General features: G+C 39.2%; 1 protein-coding gene across 2 annotated transcripts in view; it reads left to right on the plus strand.

Annotated features, from left to right (window-relative positions):
- The window catches only part of mfsd12b (major facilitator superfamily domain containing 12b), a 37173-nt gene that overhangs the window by 2933 nt on the left and 8338 nt on the right, over positions 1 to 25902 (plus strand). For both annotated transcript variants that reach the window (XM_062028375.1, XM_062028374.1), the window contains exons 2-6: positions 17469 to 17679; positions 21241 to 21367; positions 21463 to 21654; positions 25272 to 25364; positions 25433 to 25525. In XM_062028375.1, coding sequence (XP_061884359.1) covers positions 17469 to 17679; positions 21241 to 21367; positions 21463 to 21654; positions 25272 to 25364; positions 25433 to 25525 — 716 coding nt within the window. The remainder of the gene's footprint in view (positions 1 to 17468; positions 17680 to 21240; positions 21368 to 21462; positions 21655 to 25271; positions 25365 to 25432; positions 25526 to 25902) is intronic.

Raw genomic sequence — 25902 nt, forward strand, 5'->3', positions numbered from 1 at the left:
CCCAATACTTTATATTTCTTGCAGTTTTGACCAAAAAAAAATGTACAGGATGCAATTGCAAACTTTCTAAACTTTAATGTATGTAATCTGATCATGTAAGAGCAGGGGTGCCCACACAGCAGGCAAGCTACTTTTTAAATGACCGAGTCGAAGGGATCTACCTCATTCATATATATAATTTATATTTATTTATTTATTGCATGTCCTCCCCGTGACTGCGTGGGTTCCCTCCGGGTACTCCGGCTTCCTCCCACCTCCAAAGACATGCACCTGGGGATAGGTTGATTGGCGACACTAAAAATTGGCCCTAGTGTGTGAATGTGAGTGTGAATGTTGTCTGTCTATTCTGGGTTGGCCCTGCGATGAGGTGGCGACTTGTCCAGGGTGTACCCCGCCTTCCGCCCAATTGTAGCTGAGATAGGCTCCAGCGCCCCCCGCAACCCCAAAGGGAATAAGCGGTAGAAAATGGATGGATGGATATTTATGAAAGAGACATTTTTGTTAACAAGTTAAAAGGTGTTTAATGATAATACAAGCATGTTTAACACATATAGATTCCTTTCTTCCCTGAAGACGAGAATATAAATTGATGTATTACCTGATTTTGATGACTTGCATTGATTGGAATCAGACAGTAGTGATGACAACGTCCACATTTTTTAATGGAGGAGAAAAATAAGTCCTCCTTTCTGTCCAATACCACATGAAAGTGGTTAGTTTTTGCCATCTTATTTGTCCAGCTTCCATACTCCTTTTTATACACTTTACAAGAAATACATTGGCGGCAAACTCCGTGGCTTGCGGGCTTGTGCACGCCAGCTTTCTGAGACTCTTATTTTGTTAGCGCAGGCAGGATAGAGCAGCGCTTTTATTGTGAAGACAGGAACTATGTGGTCAGTCTTTAGGCTTTTGACAGGAGGTATGGTTGAAATAAAAACTGTTTCTCGCCTCCCTGACGGTCTTTTTTTTCCCTCACACTGAGCTCGCAGCAGCCAGCGTCATCGCACAAGACCCCCGGGTGCCGTGAATGTCAATCAAGTGACGAAAGTGACGTCATAGTGAAGATTTCTGATCGCTAATTTTTAGGACTATTTTTTCAATGCCTAGTTGGTGATCGACTGACACAACCTCCGCGATCGACCGGTAGTTCGCGATCGACGTAATGGGCACCCCTGTGTAAGAGGATATTCCAAGCATTTTTTGTCACCAAAAATCTTTAAATATCTTCTTGTCAACCTAACTTATGATTTTAAAGCACATTTAGTAATATTATGTTGGTAAAATAATATCATAAATGCATTGGCATTTGTGTAATATTACGAGGCCATTATTGTTTATATTCATATAAATAGAAGTGGGACTCTTTCGGGACCTCACAATTCGATGTGATTCTTGGGGTGATGATTGGATTCAGAATTGATTCTTGATTCAAACTGATTCTTGCAAGTTATTATTTGGTATAGTGATTATAATAGAACATTTTCAAAACCGGATACTGGTTACAAAACCTGCACGTATACGCGCAGGGAGTAAGCATAGAGATGGCCTAAAAACGTCTTAAATGTACTCTTAAAACAAAAGTTCTAAAAATAGTTTTTTTGAAAATATTGATTCGGAATTCACAAGAACAGCAGTATGGTGTGTTTAAGAATATCTTGAAAACATTTGAGTCTCTATATAGTTTTTTAAGCTGAACTTGCGGGCCACCAGTTGAATAAGGCAAATGATAAAAAAAAAGAGAGGACATAAAACGGAACCTTGAGGAACACCACGAGTATAATGAAATAAGTTGAACGAATGACTATTGACTACATCTGAAGTAAACCAGCTACAGCAACACCTTAGTTACATAAATCACATTATGAAAATATAAATGCCAAAAAGGAGAGGACTTAAACGGGTGCTGTGAGGAACGCCTCACTTATGTAAATCACAAGTTAGGACCCCTGTGTTCTATGTTTGCCAGCAAGGTTAAAATGTCAATGCAAGGATCTAGTAATGTGTTTACGGTGGTCCAAGTTCGTCTATACAACAAGAGCACTCTAGTGTTTTTAGAAAAGTGCTGCAAAAATGTTTGTCTCCTAAGTTTTGAACTGAACATGGGGGCCGGTATGGTGTCATCACCGGATGTGGCCCCTGGGCCGCCCGTTGAATAGCCCTGATTTAAAGGGCCAGGAAATATATTTTCCACAATATTCTTATTTCTGAGACACTGGATTTTGTGTTTTATCATCTGAACGCCATAATGATCAAATATACATGCTGTATTTGCTGCCACATTCTGATTCAGAATGTTTGAGGTGATGGTTTAGCATTACAAGATGTCTGCTAGCGTGAATACATGAGGAACAGGTGTAGAGGCAACTGACTTTCATTGGCCACTTCCTCATAACGACACACAGCTTTCTGACTCGTTCTGTTTGTTGCCCAGCTGTTTATAATACAACAACTGTAAAGCGCTTTGAGTCACTAGAGAAAAGTGCTATATAAATATAATTCACTTCACTTCACAACAACAACAAAAATAGAAGAAAATTGCATAAGAATACGCAGCCACATAAGCTCTTTCTATTTCATTCAAATTATTCAAAATGAAATATGCAAACATGAAATCTGCCTGATTTTTCTTATGGCTCTAGTTATTTAGTATTTAGTATTTTTTACCATTTATTTAGTATTTGCCAACAAAGACTAACAATACATTTGTCTGTTCCCAAAACGACATGTGTTGTGTACAGGTTAGTCCTTGGACTATAAGAAGTATTTATTTATTGTGCCACGAGAGAAAAGGTGCGGCCCCTGAGCACCATGCTAACATACCGCAAGGAGTTGGGGCTTTGGTACTGGCCAACAGCTCAATTGTTTTTAAATTGAATTTTACTTTCGGTTTAAGACACAAAACAGAAGTAAATTATAAACCTGCAGCACCTGCAGTGAGCAAACTCATCCAAATAGCCCAAACAACACACCTTTTCAGTGTCTCTGTCATTTTTGTCCTGTGTTAAATGAAAACTATTTGATGAATACAAACCATTATGGCGGTGAGTGAAGAAAAATCCATAAAGTAGCTGCACCGTTTTATAATTTGCAGAGTTTAAAATCGTGGGAAAAAAGTAGCGGCTTATAGTCCAGAAAATTAGGTATAAGGTAGTGGAGAAGGTCACGCTAGATAGATGGCCGCTAGTTAGCTTTGTATACATGCCATCAATCATTTTGTAAGCTTTGTGTCAGTTTGCCCATTTTGGGCACCCTTGCTTTATATCATAATGTGGTGTCGCCCATGGGGGAGAACAACAACATAATGGGATATTTTACAAGACTTCACAAAAAATAGTGGAAAATGGTGTTGCTTCCTTGTAGTAATAGTAGTTAAAGGCCTACTGAAACCCACTACTACCGACCACGCAGTCTGATAGTTTATATATCAATGATGAAATCTTAACATTGCAACACATGCCAATACGGCCGGGTTAAAGGCCTACTGAAATGATTTTTTTTTATTTAAACGGGAATAGCAGATCCATTCTATGTGTCATACTTGATCATTTCGCGATATTGCCATATTTTTGCTGAAAGGATTTAGTAGAGAAAATCGACGATAAAGTTCGCAACTTTTGCTCGCTGATAAAAAAAAGCCTTGCCTGTACCGGAAGTAGCGTGACGTCACAGGAGCTAGTATTCCTCACAATTCCCCATTGTTTACAATGGAGCGAGAGAGATTCGGACCGAGAAAGTGATGATTACCCCATTAATTTGAGCGAGGATGAAAGATTCGTAGATGAGGAACGTTACAGTGAAGGACTTGAGAGACAGTGATGGACGTATCTTTTTTCGCTCTGACCGTAACTTAGGTACAAGCTGGCTCATTGGATTCCACACTCTCCTTTTTTTATTGTGGATCACGGATTTGTAACGACGCCATTGAAGCTAACTTAGCAACTTAGCAACGGGACCTCACAGAGCTATGCTAAAAACATTAGCTCTCCACCTACGCCAGCCAGCCCTCATCTACTCATCAACACCCGTGCTCACCTGCGTTCCAGCGATCGGCAGAAGGACGAAGGACTTCACCCGATGCGTTTGGCGGCCCGGAGACGTAGGAAGTCAAGGTGAGGTCGGCGGCTAGCGCTCCAACAAAGTCCTCCTGGTTGTGTTGCTGTAGTCCGCTGCTAATACACCGATCCCACCTACAACTGTCTTCTTTGCAGCCTTCATTGTTCATTAAACAAATTGCAAAAGATGTCCAGAATACTGTGGAATTATGAAATGAAAACAGAGCTTTTTGTATAGGATTCTACGGGTACCATAACTTCCGTTACTCTGACTTCGTCACGTCCGTTTCAGCCGGATATTTCCCGGGAAGTTTTAAATGTCACTTTATAAGTTAACCCGGCCGTATTGGCATGTGTTGCAATGTTAAGATTTCATCATTGATTTATAAACTATCAGACTGCGTGGTCGGTAGTAGTGGGTTTCAGTAGGCCTTCTGTATTCTGGACATCTTTTGATGAAGGCTGCAAAGAAGACAGTTGTAGGTGGGATCGGTGTATTAGCAGCGGACTACAGCAACACAACCAGGAGGACTTTGTTGGAGCGGTAGCCGCGCTAGCCGCCGACCTCACCTTGACTTCCTACGTCTCCGGGCCGCCAAACGCATCGGGTGAAGTCCTTCATCCTTCTGCCGATCGCTGGAACGCAGGTGAGCACGGGTGTTGATGAGTAGATGAGGGCTGGCTGGCGTAGGTGGAGAGCTAATGTCTTTAGCATAGCTCTGTGAGGTCCCGTTGCTAAGTTAGCTTCAATGGCGTCGTTAGCACAGCATTGTTAACCTTCGCCAGCCTGGAAAGTATTAACCGTGTATTTACATGTCCACGGTTTAATAGTATTGTTGATTTTCTATCTATCCTTCCAGTCAGGGGTTTATTTTTTTGTTTCTATATGCAGTTAAAGCACGATGCTATCACGTTAGCTCGTAGCTAAAGCATTTCGCCGATGTATTGTCGTGGAGATAAAAGGCACTGAATGTCCATTTCGCGTTCTCGACTGTCATTTTCAAGAGGATATAGTATCCGAGGTGGTTTAAAATACAAATCCGTGATCCACAATAAAAAAAGGAGAGTGTGGAATCCAATGAGCCAGCTTGTACCTAAGTTACGGTCAGAGCGAAAAAAGATACGTCCATCACTGTCTCTCAAGTCCTTCACTGTAACGTTCCTCATCTACGAATCTTTCATCCTCGCTCAAATTAATGGGGTAATCATCACTTTCTCGGTCCGTATCTCTCTCGCTCCATTGTAAACAATGGGGAATTGTGAGGAATACTAGCTCCTGTGACGTCACGCTACTTCCGGTACAGGCAAGGCTTTTTTTTATCAGCGAGCAAAAGTTGCGAACTTTATCGTCGATTTTCTCTACTAAATCCTTTCAGCAAAAATATGGCAATATCGCGAAATGATCAAGTATGACACATAGAATGGATCTGCTATTCCCGTTTAAATAAAAAAAAATCATTTCAGTAGGCCTTTAAAGGCCTACTGAAATGAATTTTTTTTATTTAAACGGGGATAGCAGATCTATTCTATGTGTCATACTTGATCATTTCGCGATATTGCCATATTTTTGCTGAAAGGATTTAGTATAGAACAACGACGATAAAGATTGCAACTTTTGGTATCTGATAAAAAAAAGGCTTGCACCTACCGGAAGTAGCGTGACGTAGTCAGTTGAACATATACGCAAAGTTCCCTATTGTTTACAATGATGGCCGCATGAAGTGAGAGAGATTCGGACCGAGAAAGCGACAATTTCCCCATTAATTTGAGCGAGGATGAAAGATTTGTGGATGAGTAAAGTGCAAGTGAAGGACTAGTGGGGAGTTGAAGCTATTCAGATAGGGAAGATGCTGTGAGAGCCGGGGGTGACCTGATATTCAGCTGGGAATGACTACAACAGTAAATAAACACAAGACATATATATACTCTATTAGCCACAACACAACCAGGCTTATATTTAATATGCCACAAATTAATCCTGCATAAAAACACCTGCGTGTTTGTTATGCTAGCTCCTAGCTCCTCTGCTAGCTCCTAGCTCCATAGAACACGCCAATACAATTCAAACACCTGATCAACACACACAATCACTCAGCCCAAAAGACCGTTTACCTAACCCAAGGTTCATAAAGCTTATATATTTTTAAAAAGTTACGTACGTGACGCGCACATACGGTCAAGTTATCGAATGTTTAGCAGCCAAGGCTGCATACTCACGGTACCTGATATTCAGCTGGGAATGACTACAACAGTAAATAAACACAAGACATATATATACTCTATTAGCCACAACACAACCAGGCTTATATTTAATATGCCACAAATTAATCCTGCATAATAACACCTGCGTGTTTGTTATGCTAGCTCCTAGCTCCTCTGCTAGCTCCTAGCTCCATAGAACACGCCAATACAATTCAAACACCTGATCAACACACACAATCACTCAGCCCAAAAGACCGTTCACCTAACCCAAGGTTCATAAAGCTTATATATTTTTAAAAAGTTACGTACGTGACGCGCACTTACGGTACGGTACGTGTTATGCTAGCTCCTAGCTCCTCTGCTAGCTCCTAGCTCCATAGAACACGCCAATACAATTCAAACACATGATCAACACACACAATCACTCAGCCCAAAAGACCGTTCACCTAACCCAAGGTTCATAAAGCTTATATATTTTAAAAAAGTTACGTACATACGCAAAAAAAAGCCAAAGCTGCATACTCACAGTAGCACGTCTGCGTCTTTGTCATCCAAATCAAAGTAATCCTGGTAAGAGTCTGTGTTGTCCCAGTTCTCTACAGGCGTCTGTGTATCCAAATCAAAAGTCCTCCTGGTTAGAGTCTCTGTTATCCGAGTTCTTCCATCTTGACTGCATCTTTCGGGAATGTAAACAAAGAAGCGCCGGCTGTGTACTGTTGTGGCTGACTACGTTCGAAAAATACGTCCATTTCGCACCGACAACTTTCTTCTTTGCTTGCTTGGCTTCCTTCTCCATAATGCAATGAACATGATTGAAACAGATTCACGAACACAGATGTCCAGAATACTGTGGAATTATGAAATGAAAACAGAGCTTTTTCGTATCGGCTTCAATGTGGAAGGCATACCCGTGTTCGCCGGGCTACGTCACACGCATACGTCATCCTCAGAGGCGTTTCGAACCGGAAGTTTAGCGGCAAATTTAAAATGTCACTTTATAAGTTAACCCGGCCGTATTGGCATGTGTTATAATGTTAAGATTTCATCATTGATATATAAACTATCAGACTGCGTGGTCGGTAGTAGTGGGTTTCAGTAGGCCTTTAATAATAATAATACATTTTACTTATAAGGCGCCTTTCTGGGCACTCAAGGACACCATACAAAATCAAAACAATAAAACCAATTGAATAAAAACAACAACAACAAAGATCGATAAGATTTACAATGAATAAGCAGTCAGGAATAGATGTGTTTTGATTTGAAGAGGGATATTGAGACTAAGTTACGAAGGTCTGGTGGTAATGAGTTCCAAAAATGAGGGGCAGAGCGGCTGAAAGCTCGGGCACCCATGGTGGACAGTTTAAATAAGGGGACAGTGAGATGGATGGATGAAGAAGATCTTAGGGAACGTGAGGGTGTGGCAACATGGAGCATGTCAGAAAGATATGACGGAGAGAGGTTATGGATAGCTTTGAAAGTGAGGAGAATTATTTTAAAGTGGATACGGTGTTTGATGGGTAGCCAGTGGAGTTGCTGCAGAACAGGGGTGATGTGCTGGATTGAAGGGGTTCTGGTGATTATCCGGGCTGCAGAGTTCTGGAGAAGCTGAAGTTTGTGAAGTGACTTGTGAGGGAGACCAAACAAGAGAGAGTTGCAGTAGTCCAGGTGAGAGGTGACAAGGCTATGGACTAGTATGGCAGCAGTATGTGGGGTAAGGGATGGGCGAAGTCGATTAATGTTTCGTAGATGAAAGTAAGCAGACAGGGTAATGTTGTTTATGTGGGCTTGAAAGGAGAGTGTGCTGTCGAGGATGACACCCAGACTCTTGACTTGGGAGGAGGGTGAGACAGAGGAATTGCCGAGAGTAACGGACAAGCTGTTGTTTTTGGCGAGAATGGTTTTTGTACCCACAAGTAAGATTTCGGTTTTATTACTATTGAGATGAAGGAAATTGGATGAGAACCACTGCTTGAGTTTTTAACATTCATTTAGTATTTGCCAACAAAGACTAACAATGCATTTGTCTGTCCCCAAAACGACATGTGTTGTGTACAGGTTAGTCCTCGGACTGTAAGAAGTATTTTAGTAGTTCAGTAGCATTGTTTGTCATCGTGACTTTTGCCACACACCAAATTCATGGACACTCAGTTTTGTCATACAAAACACATTTTTCAAGAAAAGTGGTACGAGGGCTTTCCTTGGCTTCATCATGATGCAGTACAGAAGGAAGTTGTGCGTTTTTATTGCAAAGCAATGAACCAGGACAAAAGCATACTATTTTCTGTCAAATCAGAGCCCACTTTTATGACTTCTGAATTAAGTGTCTTTATTGTCATTGCACAAGTACAACACAATGTCATTGTCACCACAAACCCGTTCAAGATTAGAAAAACATTGTACAGGGTAACAGAACAGGAACACTGATGGGTCGCCACTTATGGCGCTATGTAAAAGGTGGGAAAAAGGTAGACGCTAGGGCAGGATGAGTACAAAAAAGTCAATCTTAGCACATGTTAACATTACGGCATACAACTCCAGACTTGCAATGAGGAGTGAGGTGGCGGGCATCTGACCCGAAGCTCCCAGCCACGGGGGGCGCTGCTCCGTTTTCTGTCATACCACATGGGGTGAAGCGCCGAGGGGGTGGGGTAGGTGTGTGGTGTGTATTTTTTGTGGATGCATATTAGAGATGTCCGATAATATCGGACTGCCGATATTATTGGCAGATAAATGCTTTAAAATGTAATATCGGAAATTATCGGTATCTGTTCGAAAATTATCTGTATCGGTTTCAAAAAGTAAAATTCATGGATTTTTAAAACGCAGCTGTGTACACGGACGTAGGGAGAAGTACAGAGCGCCAATAAACCTTAAAGGCACTGCCTTTGCATGCCGGCCCAATCACATAATATCTACGGCTTTTCACACACACAAGTGATTGCAAGGCATACTTGGTCAACAGCCATACAGGTCACACTGAGGGTGGCCATATAAACAACTTTAACACTGTTACGAATATGCGCCACACTGTGAACCCACACCAAACAAGAATGACAAACACATTTCGTGAGAACATCCACACCGTAACACAACATAAACACAACAGAACAAATACCCAGAACTCCTGGCAGCACTAACTCTTCCAAGACGCTACAATATACACCCCCCGCTACCCCTTACCCCCCCCACACCCCCACCAGATTGTATATGTACCCTGCCTTCCGCCCGAGTGCAGCTGGGATAGGCTCCAGCCCCCCGCGACTTCGAGAGGGACAAGCAGTAGAAAATGGATGGATGGACTTTCTGTATGACTTTCTGTATGACTTGCCGTCTGACGTATGTTCTCTCTTAATTCTGAAAGTCACTACTAGGGGTAATCGCCGGTCCGAGGGAAGGATTATGTAGGTCACGGGGGTCAAATCCAAGGCAGATCTGGCCCGCCACATCAAGAGCCTAGAAATAATATGCGTCAAGAAAGTACTTAATCTTTTATTTTTAAATGTATTTGTTTTTTCTATTTTGACAGAAAAATTGCATATATGTTATACTTAAATATGATCTAATAATGTAACAAATATATTATCATACATTCCAAACATTTATTTTTGTTTTAAATACAAACAAATACTTAAATATCTGCTTAAGTTAGTTTCAAAGCAAGTTGGCCATCAAATTGTACACTTGCAGCTCAGTCGCCAGAATTTTACTGTTAAAAACAGTGGTACCGTTTTTCCTTTTACACTAATATGCTACAAAAACCATGAGCTGCCAGTTTTTGACCGCAGGTTTACGTAAAAAAATATACAACAATCAAATGCATTGGCAATTGTGTAATATCATGAGAGAAATCCTTATACATTTATATTCATATTTTAATCACTGTTACAAGAGGACAGAGGGCAGTCATAACTGATGTGGCCCCCAATGTAAACACTGCTGTTGTACATCATTCCTCCAACAAGGTCTGTTTTTAACGCATTTGCTCCCCTCTCATCCTGGGGCTAACTACAGAGTCATCTTAAAGGGGCCTTATTATGCAAAACCAACGTTTCTTACCTATTGGTACCTGTTTTTGTGTATTAGGGATCTGCATAAGTCTCGAAAATGTGACATCAAACCATGGAGGCTTGGCGGACATATTCATAAAACTATCTTGCCTTCCTTCATACTTCCTCCAAACGAGCCGTTTGGAATTTGCACAACATGTGACGTTTTTCCAAAGGGTGACATCAGCAGATATATCCATATATTGTAAAAATTTACCAGAAGTGCTTTGCGCAAGTTCGCCATTGTACTGTAGTCAATAAGCTCTTTCGTTTTCTCTATCCTCTTGTTGTGAGGCAGACTGGCTCGTACATGCACATGTATTCTCCGCTTTTGCCATTTTTACTACAAAGTAGCATTTAGTTCGAACTTGGGCTGGGCGGTATGGCCTTTTTTAATATCTCGATATTTTTAGGCCATATTGCGATATATATCTCGATATTTTGCCTTAGCCTTGAATGAACACTTGATGCATATAATCACAGCATTATGAGGATTCTATGTGTCTACATTAAAACATTCTTGTTCATACTGCATTAATATATGCTCATTTTAAACTTTCATGCAGAGAGGGAAATCACAACTAAGTCAATTTAGCAAAACTGTATTTATTAAACAGTTATTAAGCAGTGGCTCAAACATTCATGTCATTTCCAAAACAGAAAGTGCAAGATTGTCAGAGACATTTTAAAACAAGCTATAAGTGCACTTTTGTGCATGATGACACACGAAATATTTCAATAAGTGTCACATAAAAATGAGCTGCATATCAAATAGAATGTTGATGTGGAAATAGTTGCTTCTGCATTTAGTTGGTGTGGCACCGAACGGAGATGTTGACATGTAAAGACATATTCCCGCTTGAAGCCAAACCACCGTCAGACGATGGACATCCATGATGTTTTTCTTGGGAATTAATTATTCCTCCATGTGTTACCAGAGTCGCACCTTCTTTCTCTGGTATTACCACACCGTTAGCTGTTAGCATCACAGCTAACGTTACCATGTCGCTACTTGTCTGCTCCGCGGGAGCGTGTGACGTTGCTCACGTGACAGTATGTGACAGTATGTAAGAAGGTGCGCTTGTTTTAGTCTCTGTGAGAAGGAGAGACAGGAAAAAGTGAGAAACGCATGCAGTGTAATGCCCTGCAGCTAAAAGCAACTGCGTGAGAACGTATACTCGAATATCACGATATATCAATCAATCAATCATCAATCAATGTTTATTTATACAGCCCTAAATCACAAGTGTCTCAAAGGGCTGCACAAGCCACAACGACATCCTCGGTACAGAGCCCACATACGGGCAAGGAAAAACTCACCCCAGTGGGACGTCGATGTGAATGACTATGAGAAACCTTGGAGAGGACCGCATATGTGGGTAAACCCCCCCCCCCCCCCCCCCCCGGGTCAGCAGCGCAGAGATAGATAGATAGATAGATAGATAGTACTTTATTGATTCCTTCAGGAGAGTTCCCTCAGGAAAATTTAAATTCCAGCAGCAGTGTACAAAATTGTAAAAAGTAAATAATGGGGGTATAAATGGAGACAAAATAGAAAAATATTACAATAGAATAAAAATAAAAAGCAACGATGAGAATAAAAATACAACAGTAAAATAAGAATATAACAAGAGAAACTAGGCAGTAGTGACCATGTTATGAAAAAGTATTTCACTGTTATTGTTTTGCATCCCCTGTCATCCTAGTACCCCCCTCCCCCCAGAGAGGAGTTGTACAGTCTAATGGCGTGTGGGACAAAGGAGTTTTTGAGTCTATTAGTCCTGCACTTGGGATGAAGCAGTCTAGCACTAAACAGGCTCCTCTGGCTACTGACAACGGTATGCAGAGGGTGACTGGCATCATCCAGGATGCTCACTAGTTTTTCCACAGTCCTCTTCTCTGCCACCGTCACCAGTGAGTCCAGTCCAGATGTCCCCAACCGATGCACAGGCTAGCGGTCCACCCCGGGTCCCGACTCTGGACAGCCAGCACTTCATCCATGGCCACCAGACCTGTGTAACTGCCCCTCCACAAGGGAGAGGGGAGCAGAGAGAAAAGAAACAGCAGATCAACTGGTCTAAAAAGGGGGTCTATTTAAAGGCTAGAGTATACAAATGAGTTTTAAGATGGGACTTAAATGCTTCTACTGAGGTAGCATCTCTAACTAGATATAGTAATTTTCTATATCGCACAGAGACAAACCCGCGATATATCGAGTATATCGATATATCGAGTATATCGATATATCGCCTGGCCCTAGTTCGAACTTATATCTGTCAGTAGACGCCATATCAGGGGTGGCAAACGGACAGCCCGTGGGCCATATCAGGACCGCAAACAAGCTTAATCCGCGAGATGAGTTTGCTAAATAAAATAATGAGCTTAAATTTTTTAATGAAAGAAACTGATGTTTTAAATGTTTCCACTGGATGTCGCAATAGTAATTCAAGTGTAACACACATGACACTGTTTAAAGATGCTGGGTCAGCTGATTTTAAGCGCCCTCTGGATTGGCTGCCGCTACTCCAATCAGCGCAGGTAAAAACAATCAGCTGCTCCTGTTGTGGCTGGCAGCAGATGGCGCCAGACTGCTGCTGTAGCAACGCACAATACCTTCTTTCATTGTAAATTTTACACTCAACGAATAAAATAACAAAACAGTAAGATGCAAAGATTTAAGTCAACATGACCATTATTTTTGTACTCAGAGCTCTGTGCGGCGCTCACAATTGGTTAACGGCCCGATGTGCACACTGAACTCCGTTGTAAAATTGTGTCTTTCTACATTTGTTGTTTGTCCTATTTTATTTAATGCTTAAATCTAGCATGTTCACATTGGTTAAATTTGTAATGTTACCTTGATTTCAGCTATGGTGTAATTTTTATAATTATTTAGACTATATTGTAATTGTAATATTTGAATGATGATAAATGAATGTGTTGTGGCAGTTGTGGATGTCACCAATGCGGTGGTTTGAGGAAACACTTGGTTGCTTTTCCAAACACGTCTTTAATGAACTGTCAACATAAGAATGCTAAACAAGAAGCGCTTAAAGGTTATTGGCTTTGAAAAAACACTGACACAAAGCCTAAGTTCATTGTGTTCTTCATGGTGTTTGAAACTGCACTTTGTGTTTTGTTTTGCCAGGCGGATTATTTGTAATATGTACATTTGTAATAAGTACAGAATGTGTTATTTTTGGCCAAAGTAAGACAGAGAAAACAATCAGAAGTGGGTATTTTTAAGTTATAATGCCAAGATTTTACCAGTCCGGCCCACGTGGGCGTAGACTTTCCTCCATGCAGCCCCTGAGCTAAAATGAGTTTGACACCGCTTATCTTTTGAAAGCGCTAAAAACTACAACATGGCTGACGGGGAGAAGACACAGTCGAAGCGGAGGCACGTAAATAAGAGGGTTAGAGGGATTTTAAGTCCTTAATAATAATTTTATTCATGGGGGTCATGACAGAAAATGTATAAGAAGCGCTGGGTTACACAAACAAAGGTAAAACTGCTGATTAGACCGATGTCCACAAGATTGAGGGTAAGCCACAAAAGATCATCACTAAGAAAGCTGCTTGTCCAATGATTTTTTTTGTTTCCAAGCATATTCTTAGAATGTTGAGTGGAATAAAACATTTCTCCAGCATTGAGAGGATTGCCAAGCAAAATAAATTCAATTTGAGGGAGATTCACAGGGAGTGGACTGAGGCTAGTCAGTGCATTAAGAGCCATTACGTATGGACACATACCAGACATTGTGACATTCCTCAGAACCAGAGACAAGGTTAGAAGTGTCATGAAAAAAAAAACAATTGGACCTCAATGGCCCAAAGTCCTCATTTTAAATGAAAGCACATTTTGTTACACAATTTGCTAAGGCGACTCATTTTGATTATTTTTTACTAACAGATTGATTGCTTTAAAATCATAAGTCAATGTGACAGATTTTTTTATTTTGATAACCAAAAAAATGCTTGGAAATTCTTGTTGCATGATCAGATAATAATAACGTCTAGAACATATGCAATTGCATGTAGAACATTTTTCTGTCAAAATTGAAGGAACAAATACATTTAGCCAGGAAGTGCTTTTTTAAATTTTCAGCCTTTCATAGGCCACATAACTGACGTGGTGGGTCACATAAATAACATGACGTACCACATAAAATTATATGGGGGATCACATAAAAATTATGTGGCAAAGCACAATAAAATGAAGTAATGGATCATATAAAATGATATAGAGGGGTACATTGAAATTATGTGAAAGTCAACCTTAAAAAGATGGGGCGGGACACATTTATTGGTGAGGCACAATTTTTAAAAAAAAGTGATGGACCACATAAAATCATCATTAAAATCCATCCATCCATTTTCTACCGCTTGTCCCTTATGATGTACATAAATGTCTTGGCGAACACATAAAGTGATGTAGCGGGTCACGTAAAAATTATGTGGAAGTTCACCTTAAAAAGATCACATTAATTGACTTGTTGAAACACAATACAATGAAGTGACGGAGCACATAAAATGATGTAGTGGGTCACATTTAAAATGAAGTCTTTTTTAAAAAGATGTGGCAGACGGCAATAAATGATATAATAAGGCACAATAAAATGATGTGCCGTAGCGTGCCACAATAAAATGATATGGTGGGCCAACATAAAATTACATGGCGGGAATCCATAAATGATGTGGCGGGCCAGATCTGTCCTCGGGACTTTTATTTATTTTTTTATTTACTTGAGTTTGACCAACTAAGTGCATCAAAATGAACATCCTTTTCAGAAGCTAGACACGTAGGTTTAAAATATCATTTTTTGATTGATATTATGTAATATTCAAATTTTTAGACCCTGAAATTTATATTTTCTTTATCTGTAAGCCACCAAAATGGCAAGAAATAAAGACTAGAAATATTTTACAAAGTGATTATTTATTGGGATCATGTGTATCACTCGGGATGCACAATATTTTCTTTTTAAGCCAATACTGATAACACTTCTCAATTTAGCTCAACTTATTTGTATCCATTATCTATTTTTAATTTTGATTTAACTGTAGTTTGTGCACACTTGGAGGTAAGGAAGACTCAAACAAAGGTGGATTTGACTAACCATAACATCACACGTCAATACATCTCTAGTGAAACTTCCGTCCTTAATTACAGTGCATCCGGAAAGTATTCATAGCGCTTCACTTTTTCCATGTTTTGTTATGTTACAGCTTTATTCCAAAATGAAATACATAAATTTTTGTCCTTTGACACACAATAAGTCATAATGACAATGTGATTGTTTTTAGAAATCTTTCCAAATGCATTCAAATTTGAAGCTCAAAGTTGAGCTTGGGGGAATCCTGTTTCAACAGATCATCCTTGAGATGTTTCTACAGCTTAATTGGAGTCCACCTATGGTCAATTCAGTTGGTTGGACATGATTTGGAAAGGCACACACCTGTCTATATATATATATATATATATATATATATATATATATATATATTATATATATATATTATATATATACATATTATATCTCATTTTTAAAAAATCGATTTTTATTTAATTATTTAAAAACATATTTTTTTTCTTTTTTCTTTTTTTTTATAATTAATCAAACCAACAAAACAATACACAGCAATACCATAACAATGCAATCCAATTCCAAAACCAAACCCGACCCAGCAACACTCAGAACTGCAATAAACAAAGCAATTGAGAGGAGACACAAACACGACACAGAACAAATCAAAAGTAGTGAAACAAAAATGAATATTATCAACAACAGTATCAATATTAGTTACAATTTCAACATAGCAGTGATTAAAAATCCCTCATTGACATTATCATTAGACATTTATAAAAAAAATAAAAAATGAACAATAGTGTCACAGTGGCTTACACTTGCATCACATCTAATAAGCTTGACAACACACTGTGTACAATATTTTCACAAAGATAAAATAAGTCATATTTTTGGTTCATTTAATAGTTAAAACAAATTTACATTATTGCAATCAGTTAATAAAACATTGTCCTTTACAATTATAAAAGCTTTTTACAAAAATCTACTACTCTGCTTGCATGTCATATACCGTATATATATATATATATATATATATATATATATATATATATATATATATATATATATATATATATATATATATATTTTATTTCATTATGGTAAATAACGGGTAAACTATGAAAAATGTATGTATTTATAAAATAGTTTTCTCGCCCACCCGGGGCGGTAGTTCAGGTCCTTTAAGGACTGGGAACTTGAGGGCTTGAGATGTCAGATGATGTTCCTGGTGTCTGCTGAAGCAGTTCACCCAGCTTGGGGGCCCTGATCACTATTTGGTCAAAATAATCTTTATTTATCAAGCGCTTTTCATACATAAAACAAGATTTTTTACAGATTCAGAAACAATGCTCCAATGACCCACGTCCCGCCGCCATAAATGACACATACGCGCACAAACACACTATCGGAAAGAACTTTCAGTATGATTCAGTGTACTGCATTACTACTAGATGTATGATGTCAATTTAAAAAAAACATTGTTTTTTGACACAGCTCTTGTATTGAACCATACTGCATGCACCTACACATAGTTACTAGGGCTGTAAATGTATTTTTTTCAATCAGATTATTCACATTTTGGAATTTGGATTACTTATGTGATTAATCGTAGGTGATTACTCACTTGCATAGTTAAAATTTGCCTAAATTTAAGACCTTAATCTTTCTAAATAAATGCAATTTTATTGTCAAAATGTCTTTCAGAAACGTTTCTAAACGTTTTACTTGAATGCATATCATTTATTTGCACAAAACCTGGTAACAGTTTAAACTAAAATTCTTTCAGGGTGTATTTTAGATTGAAATTTGCCTGCGAGCGCAACAGTCAGTCTCCTCACTCATTTTTGTACTGACGTATGCGTTGGTCTGATCACTGACCGTGTGGCGGTTAAGGTGAAAAAAAATGTTTACAGGCAAACTAAATGGCATGATTACTCCAAGTGTGTGCATGATTAATGCGATCATTTTTTGTGATTAATCACATGAGTTAACTCATTAATTTTGACAGCTCTAAATTATTTACAAATAAGTACAAATAGTATTTCACTAAATAGTCCTCTGTGTCTCCTCAACAGGGACGGTTTGTGTTCTTCTCTCTTTCCCCTTCATTTTCAACCCCTGCCTGGCTTGCTCCACCAACACCCCCCAGTGGGCTGAGATCGTTTACTTCGTCCCCTTCATCATCATCTTCCAGTTTGGATGGGCGGCCACTCAGATCTCACACCTGTCCCTCATTCCGGAGCTAGTGTCTTGTGAGAGCGCCAAGGTGGAGCTCACCGCGTACAGGTGGGCTGACGACACTACATGCATCAAAGAAGCATCGTGAGGGCGCAGGGGGTCCTGGAGCCTATCCCAGCTGTATTCGGGCGGAAGGCGGGGTACACCCTGGACAAGTCGCCAGCTCATCGCAGGGCCAACACAGATAGACAAGACAACATTCAACATACACAATTCAATTGGAGAAAATGAAAAAAAAAAATGAAAACAATGTTTATTACATTTAATAATAATAAATAAATAAAAATACATAATCCACTTTGGGGGTTCATAGTAATAGTCAGCAGGAGCATACTGCAAAAAAGAAAATACATTTTGAGAGAAATGATAAAGTTAGCCAGACAACCATTTGTGCCAGACCTGAGGGATTTCCATCTTTAAAGACTTATTTAACTTTATTTCATTCTTAATATACTGTACATATTTTATATATATTTTTCCTTTATTTATGTGGCTCATTATTAACTGATTAAGCAAAGAAATTAAACAAAATGGGCGGTATAGCTCGGTTGGTAGAGTGGCCGTGCCAGCAACTTGAGGGTTCCAGGTTCGATCCCCGCTTTCGCCATCCTAGTCACTGCCGTTGTGTCCTTGGGCAAGGCACGTTACCCACCTGCTCCCAGTTCTACCCACACTGGTTTAAATGTAACTTAGCTATTGGGTTTCACTATGTAAAAGTGCTTTGAGTCACTAGAGAAAAGCGCTATATAAATATAATTCACTTCACTTCACTTCACAATGTACTAGTATGATCTAATTCAAGAAACTCTTCAAACTTAAAGTGTTTACAAACTACAAAGATAAAGAACCATGATAAACATTCTTAATTTATTCCATCGGTCCATTCATTTTCTAAATAATCGTATTTCACCATATGAAATATAACTTACTTCACTAAATCTTATTTTTTTTATGTTATTACTTATGGAATATATTGTGAATAAACTGAGAACAGGAAGTAAACAAAAGTGTTAGCAACTGCTAAGTAAAGGAAAAAGGGTAAGATTAAATCATCTCTGCTTCTTCCGACTCCTTTTCGAACATGTTGAACAGAGAAAATGGAAATTGTGATGTATCATGTTGTATGCATGCATGTTCGAAACAATCACAAACTCAACTCAAGTTAGAATAAATATTAATAATTGAATTAGATTTATTAGTTTTATTTTTACCAATGTAAATCAGTTTTTACGGCCAAGTGTTTAACAAAAACAAAGAAAAGTGTACCTTCTTATTCCACCCATTCTGTCCGTGTCTTTTAACATATGAAGCTGGTCGTGATGTTATAATATTTTTCTGTCAAAAAATGTTATTAAAGGCCCATTATTAGAGTCCTCGTAGACTGTCAATTGGAATCAACCACCAGTTTAAGCTAAAAAGAAGCATAAAGCTCCTTTGCTCTATTTTGTCTTAGTGTTGTCAAATGGTTATTTTTAAAAGTCAGATTAATCACAATTTTGAATGTGTATTAGTCATGATTAATGAGTAATGACGGTGAATTGGAATGGAAAAGACCCCAATATTTTGACACAAATTGAATTTTTTTGTCAGAATGTCATACAGAAACATTGTGTTACTTGAATGCGTTACATTTATATGTACAAAAACTTGGTAACAGTTTTATCTAAAGTACAGTCAGGGTGTATTTTGAAGCAGTTTTTCCCCAGTGAGCACACCAGTCGGAGTCTCTTCACTCATCTTTGCGCTGATGTATGCCTTTATCACTGACTCAATAGCAAGCCGCGCCAACTTTAGTGTAACAATCCACGATTAAGGTAAAGGAGCATGTGTGCTAAAAATAAATTGTGTAATGCTATACAACTATACATGATTAATAAGATAATTTTTTGTGATTCATAATCATAACATGGGTTAACTTGCTATTTTTGACAGCCCTAATTTTGTCTGTTTTATCCGTATAGGATGGCATAACTATGGATCACGTTCTAGCAAATGCTTCGTAAACTTTTGCCCTCTTTCATAACCTTCTCCTAACTACTGACCCTGAACACAATTAGATCCCTTTGAAACCTTTACGCTCGTAAAGCAAATGTCAGCAAAATCCTACAAGATCAGCTGAGCTTTTATTTGGGGGGTTAATCAGTTACTTTAATTGGAGGCAGCCGTGTGCGTGCCACTATTCAACGTTTGCGTGTGATTGAAGAGGTTAGGCACAAGATTGCGATTTGTTTGTACTCATTTTTACAGTACATTAAACAAACTAGAAAAAATTAGGATCAGGAAAAGCCTCGCAATGATATTTTATAAAGTCAAATCTGCATTGTCACTAGGAATGAGTACCCTTCACATTTGAACCAATATGGTACCACATCTCAGTACCTGGGAATCGATATCAGTACTCAATGGTAACAATTTTTGGTACTCATCTGTGGGTGTTAATAAATGTTAATTGTTTAATATTAAAATAAAATAACATTTTGTAACATTTAAAATGAGCTGAATGTGATAACTGTGTTGTCCAGCTGTTAAATCTTATTTTGTTATTACATTTGTGAGTCTCATTTGCAAGTATTAAATAGTAGACTTTGCATGCAGTGGCAGCACGGTGGTACAGGAGTTAGTGCGTGTGCCTCACAATAAGAAGGTCCTGAGTTCAATCACGGAATCTTTCTGTGTGGAGTGTGCATGTTCTCCCCGTGACTGCATGGGTTTCCTCCGGGTACTCCGGCTTCCTCCCACCTCCAAAGACATGCACCTGGGGATAGGTTGATTGGCAACACTAAATTGGCCCTAGTGTGTGAATGTGAGTGTGAATGTTGTTTGTCTATCTGTGTTGGCCCTGTGAGGAGGTGGCGACTTGTCCAGGGTGTACCCCGCCTACCGCCCGAATGTAGCTGAGATAGGCTCCAGCACCCCTCGTGACCCCGAATGGGACAAGCGGTAGAAAATGGATAGATGGACTTTGCATGCAGTTGAAATCCCAAGACGTTAAATGGCAGTAGTGTATAGGCTGCGGTGAGTTGCCTAGCTAGGAAGTAGTCATTGCCATGAAGTTGAATGTGACCGTTTCGTTTTATGTTGTGTCCTACAAAGTGTTTAGACTGTACGTATTGTACATATTACACACTGCTTGATTGTAACGTGCATCTTAGTTTTAGTTTTCATTAACAAATTTGGAGGTGTTGAAATCGCCATGTAAAATGACTAATGCTAATCAGTGGCATGTATATAGCATGGCCAATGTTAATTAGCATCAAGCTAGCACATTGTGGAAAAGTGGAGCCTTACAATACGTTTAAGCATTTTCTCTCAGGCATTGGTAATAATTTTCGACAGCAAGTGTGTAGTTTGCAAACGGAAGTGACGCCACAAGCAACAAAGATATTAATATATGGCATTGTTTGATTTTACGTGAATCGATACCCGGTAGTACCGACGGAATTCGGTCGTATTGGCCTTAAAGTACCAAATTTGGTACCCATCCCTAATTGTCACAATTCTGTAAATGCCAGAAACAGAAGTGGTATTTGTGATGAAAAGTAATAAGTATCACAAACATTACTTTATCAGCGTTGATAATATCATTATATTTGTGTGTCTCTCTTGCAGGTACGCCTTCACTGTGGTGGCCAACATCACTGTTTACACTATCGCCTGGCTGCTCTTTCATTTCCAGGCTCAACAAGACATTGACATAACAGACAACCTAAGCCGGGCCGACATCCCCCTGTTTAGGGTAAGACAAGAAGAAATGTTTTTTTGTACTTTTCTCGCCAGCAATTTAGACCACAATGGCCGTGCATTGACCTGAGACCTCCTTCTCAACGACAGATGCTGGCTTTCATCGTACTGGCCATTGGAGCAGTGTTCTCCATCATATTCCACGCTGGCACGAAAGAGGCGTCAGCAACAGAGGAAGAAGATCCGCTGCTTGCTCCTTCCCCTTCTGATGATAATGAAGAAGCTTCGCCTCGTCGAATGTTCCAGTGGAGACATTGGCTAAAAGAGCCTTCTTTCTATCAGGTGACTTCTTGTCCACAAATACCTCAACGTTACACCTGTTACACTCCTTACAGCAGGGCTCTCCAAACCAATGTGATGTAAGTGATGATATGAAACTCAGTCTTTGACGCAGCAAACTTTAACGCTGTTGTGTCCCAGCGTTTACATGTTTATTTCAAGTAGCATTATCACTGGAGGACTAGAGGAAAAGGAATGTCTAAGCATGCTACAGTACACACACACCAGGCAGGACACAAGAAGCTAACCGCCAAAGCTTCAGGGGTGATTGATCCAGATGTCAATGGATGGATGAATATTAGATTGATTTTTTAAAAATTATTATTATTACAGAATCATTTATGATCATTTTTGTTATTGTTTACAAACTCAGGGAGTAAGTCTCTGAATACAGGAGGCTTTGAGGACAAAACCCAAATTATTTAAATGGGAGCCAATAGTAGTTTTTGCTTTTGTTTAGTTAGTGTGCACTTTATTTTGGTAAAATAAATATTATATGTCGCATTCAATACCAACAAATGAATACATATTATGATTGTTGAACAATAATAGGGAATTCTACATTTAATAAGATAAGCTTTATAGGAATGTTTATTTATGTATTTATATTCTTTAGTTACCTGCTATAAAACATTTTAATTTATATTATCTATTGTCAAAGTATCAAAGGCCAAAAATGTTGATCGGTACATCCCTAATTATTTGTATTTTTGTTTTCATTTTGCTGTGGGCTAAGGAAAAATTAGCTCATGGCCGGAACCTCAGTTCTTCTATGCTCGTATGACAATTTTTAAAAATATGTCTGTTTTTGGGCGCTGTCTCTTTTATCGTGCGAACTGAGTACCCGAACAAAGCATCCACGTGTTGATGGTTTTTAAATAAGTATGGCAACAAAATAACCCACCTTGCCGCCAAAGAACGTTGCAAACAGTTGCATACTGTTGTGGGGTTTAAGGGTCACGACAGTGTGACGTGTTGTGCCGTAACGTTATCTCATGCTTGCAACCGTTAGTTGTTGGCTGTGGGTTTCTTAGGGATGACGCAATGTTCCCTCTAATTTACCATATGTGTGAGCAAATGCAAAAACTCCTTGAGCATTCGGGGGAGCACATGTGAGCGACGTCAGATGTGCACATGCACTGTGGTCACACCTGCAGAACACCTGTCCCAAACCTGAATAAATAACAAGTTCAATGTTTTATTATTGTAATCAAATGACAGCAGTCATTTCCATGAGATTATTTTCTAATAAAAGTGTTTTGGCCCAATTACAATGACTATAACATATTGTTTTTCATGAGCTGTGTTCTAGTATTATATGTCTGGGTGGGGTTCCTGCTTTGGAAATAATGTGTACCCCTTTCAGATATTGCATTTAGTTCCCACTAAAACATTCACATGTTGCACAATGAGATGTAAACATGGGATCATGTGTACATTCCAGTAACTTTCTGTTTGTAAAACATATCTTTATTAGTATTTATTTAATATAATAACATCGTTTTGTGATTACGGTTCGGGTTCAGTGAATGCGCATATGGAATTGGTGGGGTTCGGTACCTCCAACAAGGTTAAGAAACACTGCGTTAGATATACTGTATAAAATATGATAACCCAGCAGGCACAAGACATTGAAACAACATTGAGAACTTGATGAATTAGGTCCAGACATTGAGCAACCCAAACATAACGTTGAAACAACATGCTTTTTGACAACGTTTAATCAATCTAACGTTGATTTGACCATTGATTTTTGGTCATTTCTTAACCAATATTTTACAGCACAAATACAACGTTGAAACATGCTTTTTGATTATGTTTATTCAATGCCAGGTTGTGATGTTGATTTGACCATTTAAATTAGGTCATTTCCAACAACGTGGATCCAACATTAGACATCAACATTGTCTCAATTTACAAATACAACTATATTGCAACGTTGTTTCGAAGTCAGTTTTAAAAGACATGTATGTATAGTCAACGTTGTATCCATGTCTTGTCTGTGCCTTCTGGGAAGCCTGTGGCCCACACCATATTATAAGATGAGTGACACCTCTGCAGGACTGACTTTACTGTTGTGCCACAGAGTGATAATAAAATGATAAATGGGTTATACTTGTATAGCGCTTTTCTACCTTCAAGGTACTCAAAGCGCTTTGACAGTATTTCCACATTCACCCATTCACACACACATTCACACACTGATGGCGGGAGCTGCCATGCAAGGCGCTAACCAGCAGTGGTTAGCGCCATAACAGAGTGGTTATTAGTATCAATAGATCTCCATCAACTTCTTTATTATTATTCCTCATAAATCGTTATTTAAATGGATTAGGTATGGTCAATATTACGGTGGCGAAAGAGACCAACGTGCAGCATTGTCTAAAGCAGGGATATTCAATGAAATTGTTTTGGGGGATACATTTCCAGAAAACTTAAGGACATCTCCCTTCAGCATTAGTCCTATTTTGTATATTCTGGAGAACCAGTGTCCTCTACAGAGGACATTTGATTTTGGTCTTTTTATTTTTGTCAGAGTTACAGGAGTCCTCTGCTGTTTTTAAGGACTTTATATATGTGAAAAAGCTAGTCAAAGACCATCTCTATGACAGCACTCCAGTGTGTCTAAAAATCTGCTGCAAAAATGTGAGTCTCTATCTAGTTTTTGAACTTCAACTCGCTTGCCACCAGTTGAATAGCCCAAATGATGAAAAAGAGGACCTAAAATGGAACCTTGATGAATACCACTAGTGTAATTAAAGAAGTTGAATTAATAACTATGACTGCATCTGAAGTAAACAAGCTACTGCAACACCTTAGTTACATAAATCACATTACGAAAAAAATGTGCAACTGCCAAAAAGGAGAGGACTTAAAGGGGTGCTTTGAGGAATGCCTCAGTTATTTAAATCAGAAGATAGGACTCCAGTGTCGTTGGTTGCTAGCAAGGTTAAAATGTCAATGCAAGGATCTGCCTATGTGTTTGCAGTGGTCCAAGTTCCTCTTTACAACAGAAGCACTTTAGTGTGTTGGGGAATTTGTTGCAAAAATGTTTACCTCCCATGTTTTGACCTGAAATTGGGGGTCGGTATGGTGTCATTCCCAGGCCGGATTTAGCCCCGGGCGGCCAGTTGGATAGCACTGGCCTAAAATTAAATGAACATCCCAGTGTGACGCGTTTGTTACATTATACACCTTTTTAAAACCGCCGCAAATACCTCCTTTATGGCATTCATGATCACTCAAGTGTTTTTAGGAATTTGCTGCAAAAAATGTTTGTCTGAGTTTTTCGAACTGAACACAGGGGCCGTTGTGGGCTGGATTTGGCCCCCGGGCCGCTAGTTGAATAGACTTGGTCTAAATGCTCCAAACACAGAAAATTACTGCATGTTCCTGGGTTGTTAGTTTGTTTTTGGTTTGAGTTTTTTCTGTGTTGCTGTACACCGTACACCACAGCCAAAAATGAGTGAGATTATGTAATTTAAATATTATATTGCAGAATCTTGGAACATGTGGTGTTTGGGTTATGGGCAAAAAAACCTTTTAAAAATGTTTGACTGTGCACAATCCTGAAAATGATTAGCAAAATAATGTTCCATATTGATTTACTTTGACACCAGGTGGCCTTTCTTTACATGTGCACAAGACTGATAGTCAACCTGTCCCAGTCCTACATCTCGGTTTACCTCACCAACTCTCTGATGCTACGTAAGGTAGGAGCTTGCGCCGCATTACCATCAACACTGTTTGTTGTCGTCTAACGTGCTCCTTCTCCCCGCAGGACTTCATTGCCATTATACCGCTGGTGATGTACATCAGCGGATTTGTGAGCTCGCTGGCAATGAAGCCGATTAGCAAGCTTGTAGACATCAGTGTGAGTAAAACATTCACATTCAGTGTATTTCTGTACGTACACAGGTCACATGTGCAACTGATGCAAAAAAAACATATCAGCCCTTAAAGGCCTACTGAAATGATTTTTTTTTATTTAAACGGGGATAGCAGATCCATTCTATGTGTCATACTTGATCATTTCGCGATATTGCCATATTTTTGCTGAAAGGATTTAGTAGAGAACATCGACGATAAAGTTCGCAACTTTTGGTCGCTGATAAAAAAGCCTTGCCTGTAACGGAAGTAGCGTGACGTCGCAGGTTGAAAGGCTCCTCACATTTCCCCATTGTTTACACCAGCAGCGAGAGCGATTTGGACCGAGAAAGCGACGATTACCCCATTAATTTGAGCGAGGAT

The sequence above is a fragment of the Entelurus aequoreus genome, linkage group LG19 (genome assembly GCF_033978785.1).
Source record: "Entelurus aequoreus isolate RoL-2023_Sb linkage group LG19, RoL_Eaeq_v1.1, whole genome shotgun sequence".
Lineage (NCBI taxonomy): Eukaryota > Metazoa > Chordata > Actinopteri > Syngnathiformes > Syngnathidae > Entelurus > Entelurus aequoreus.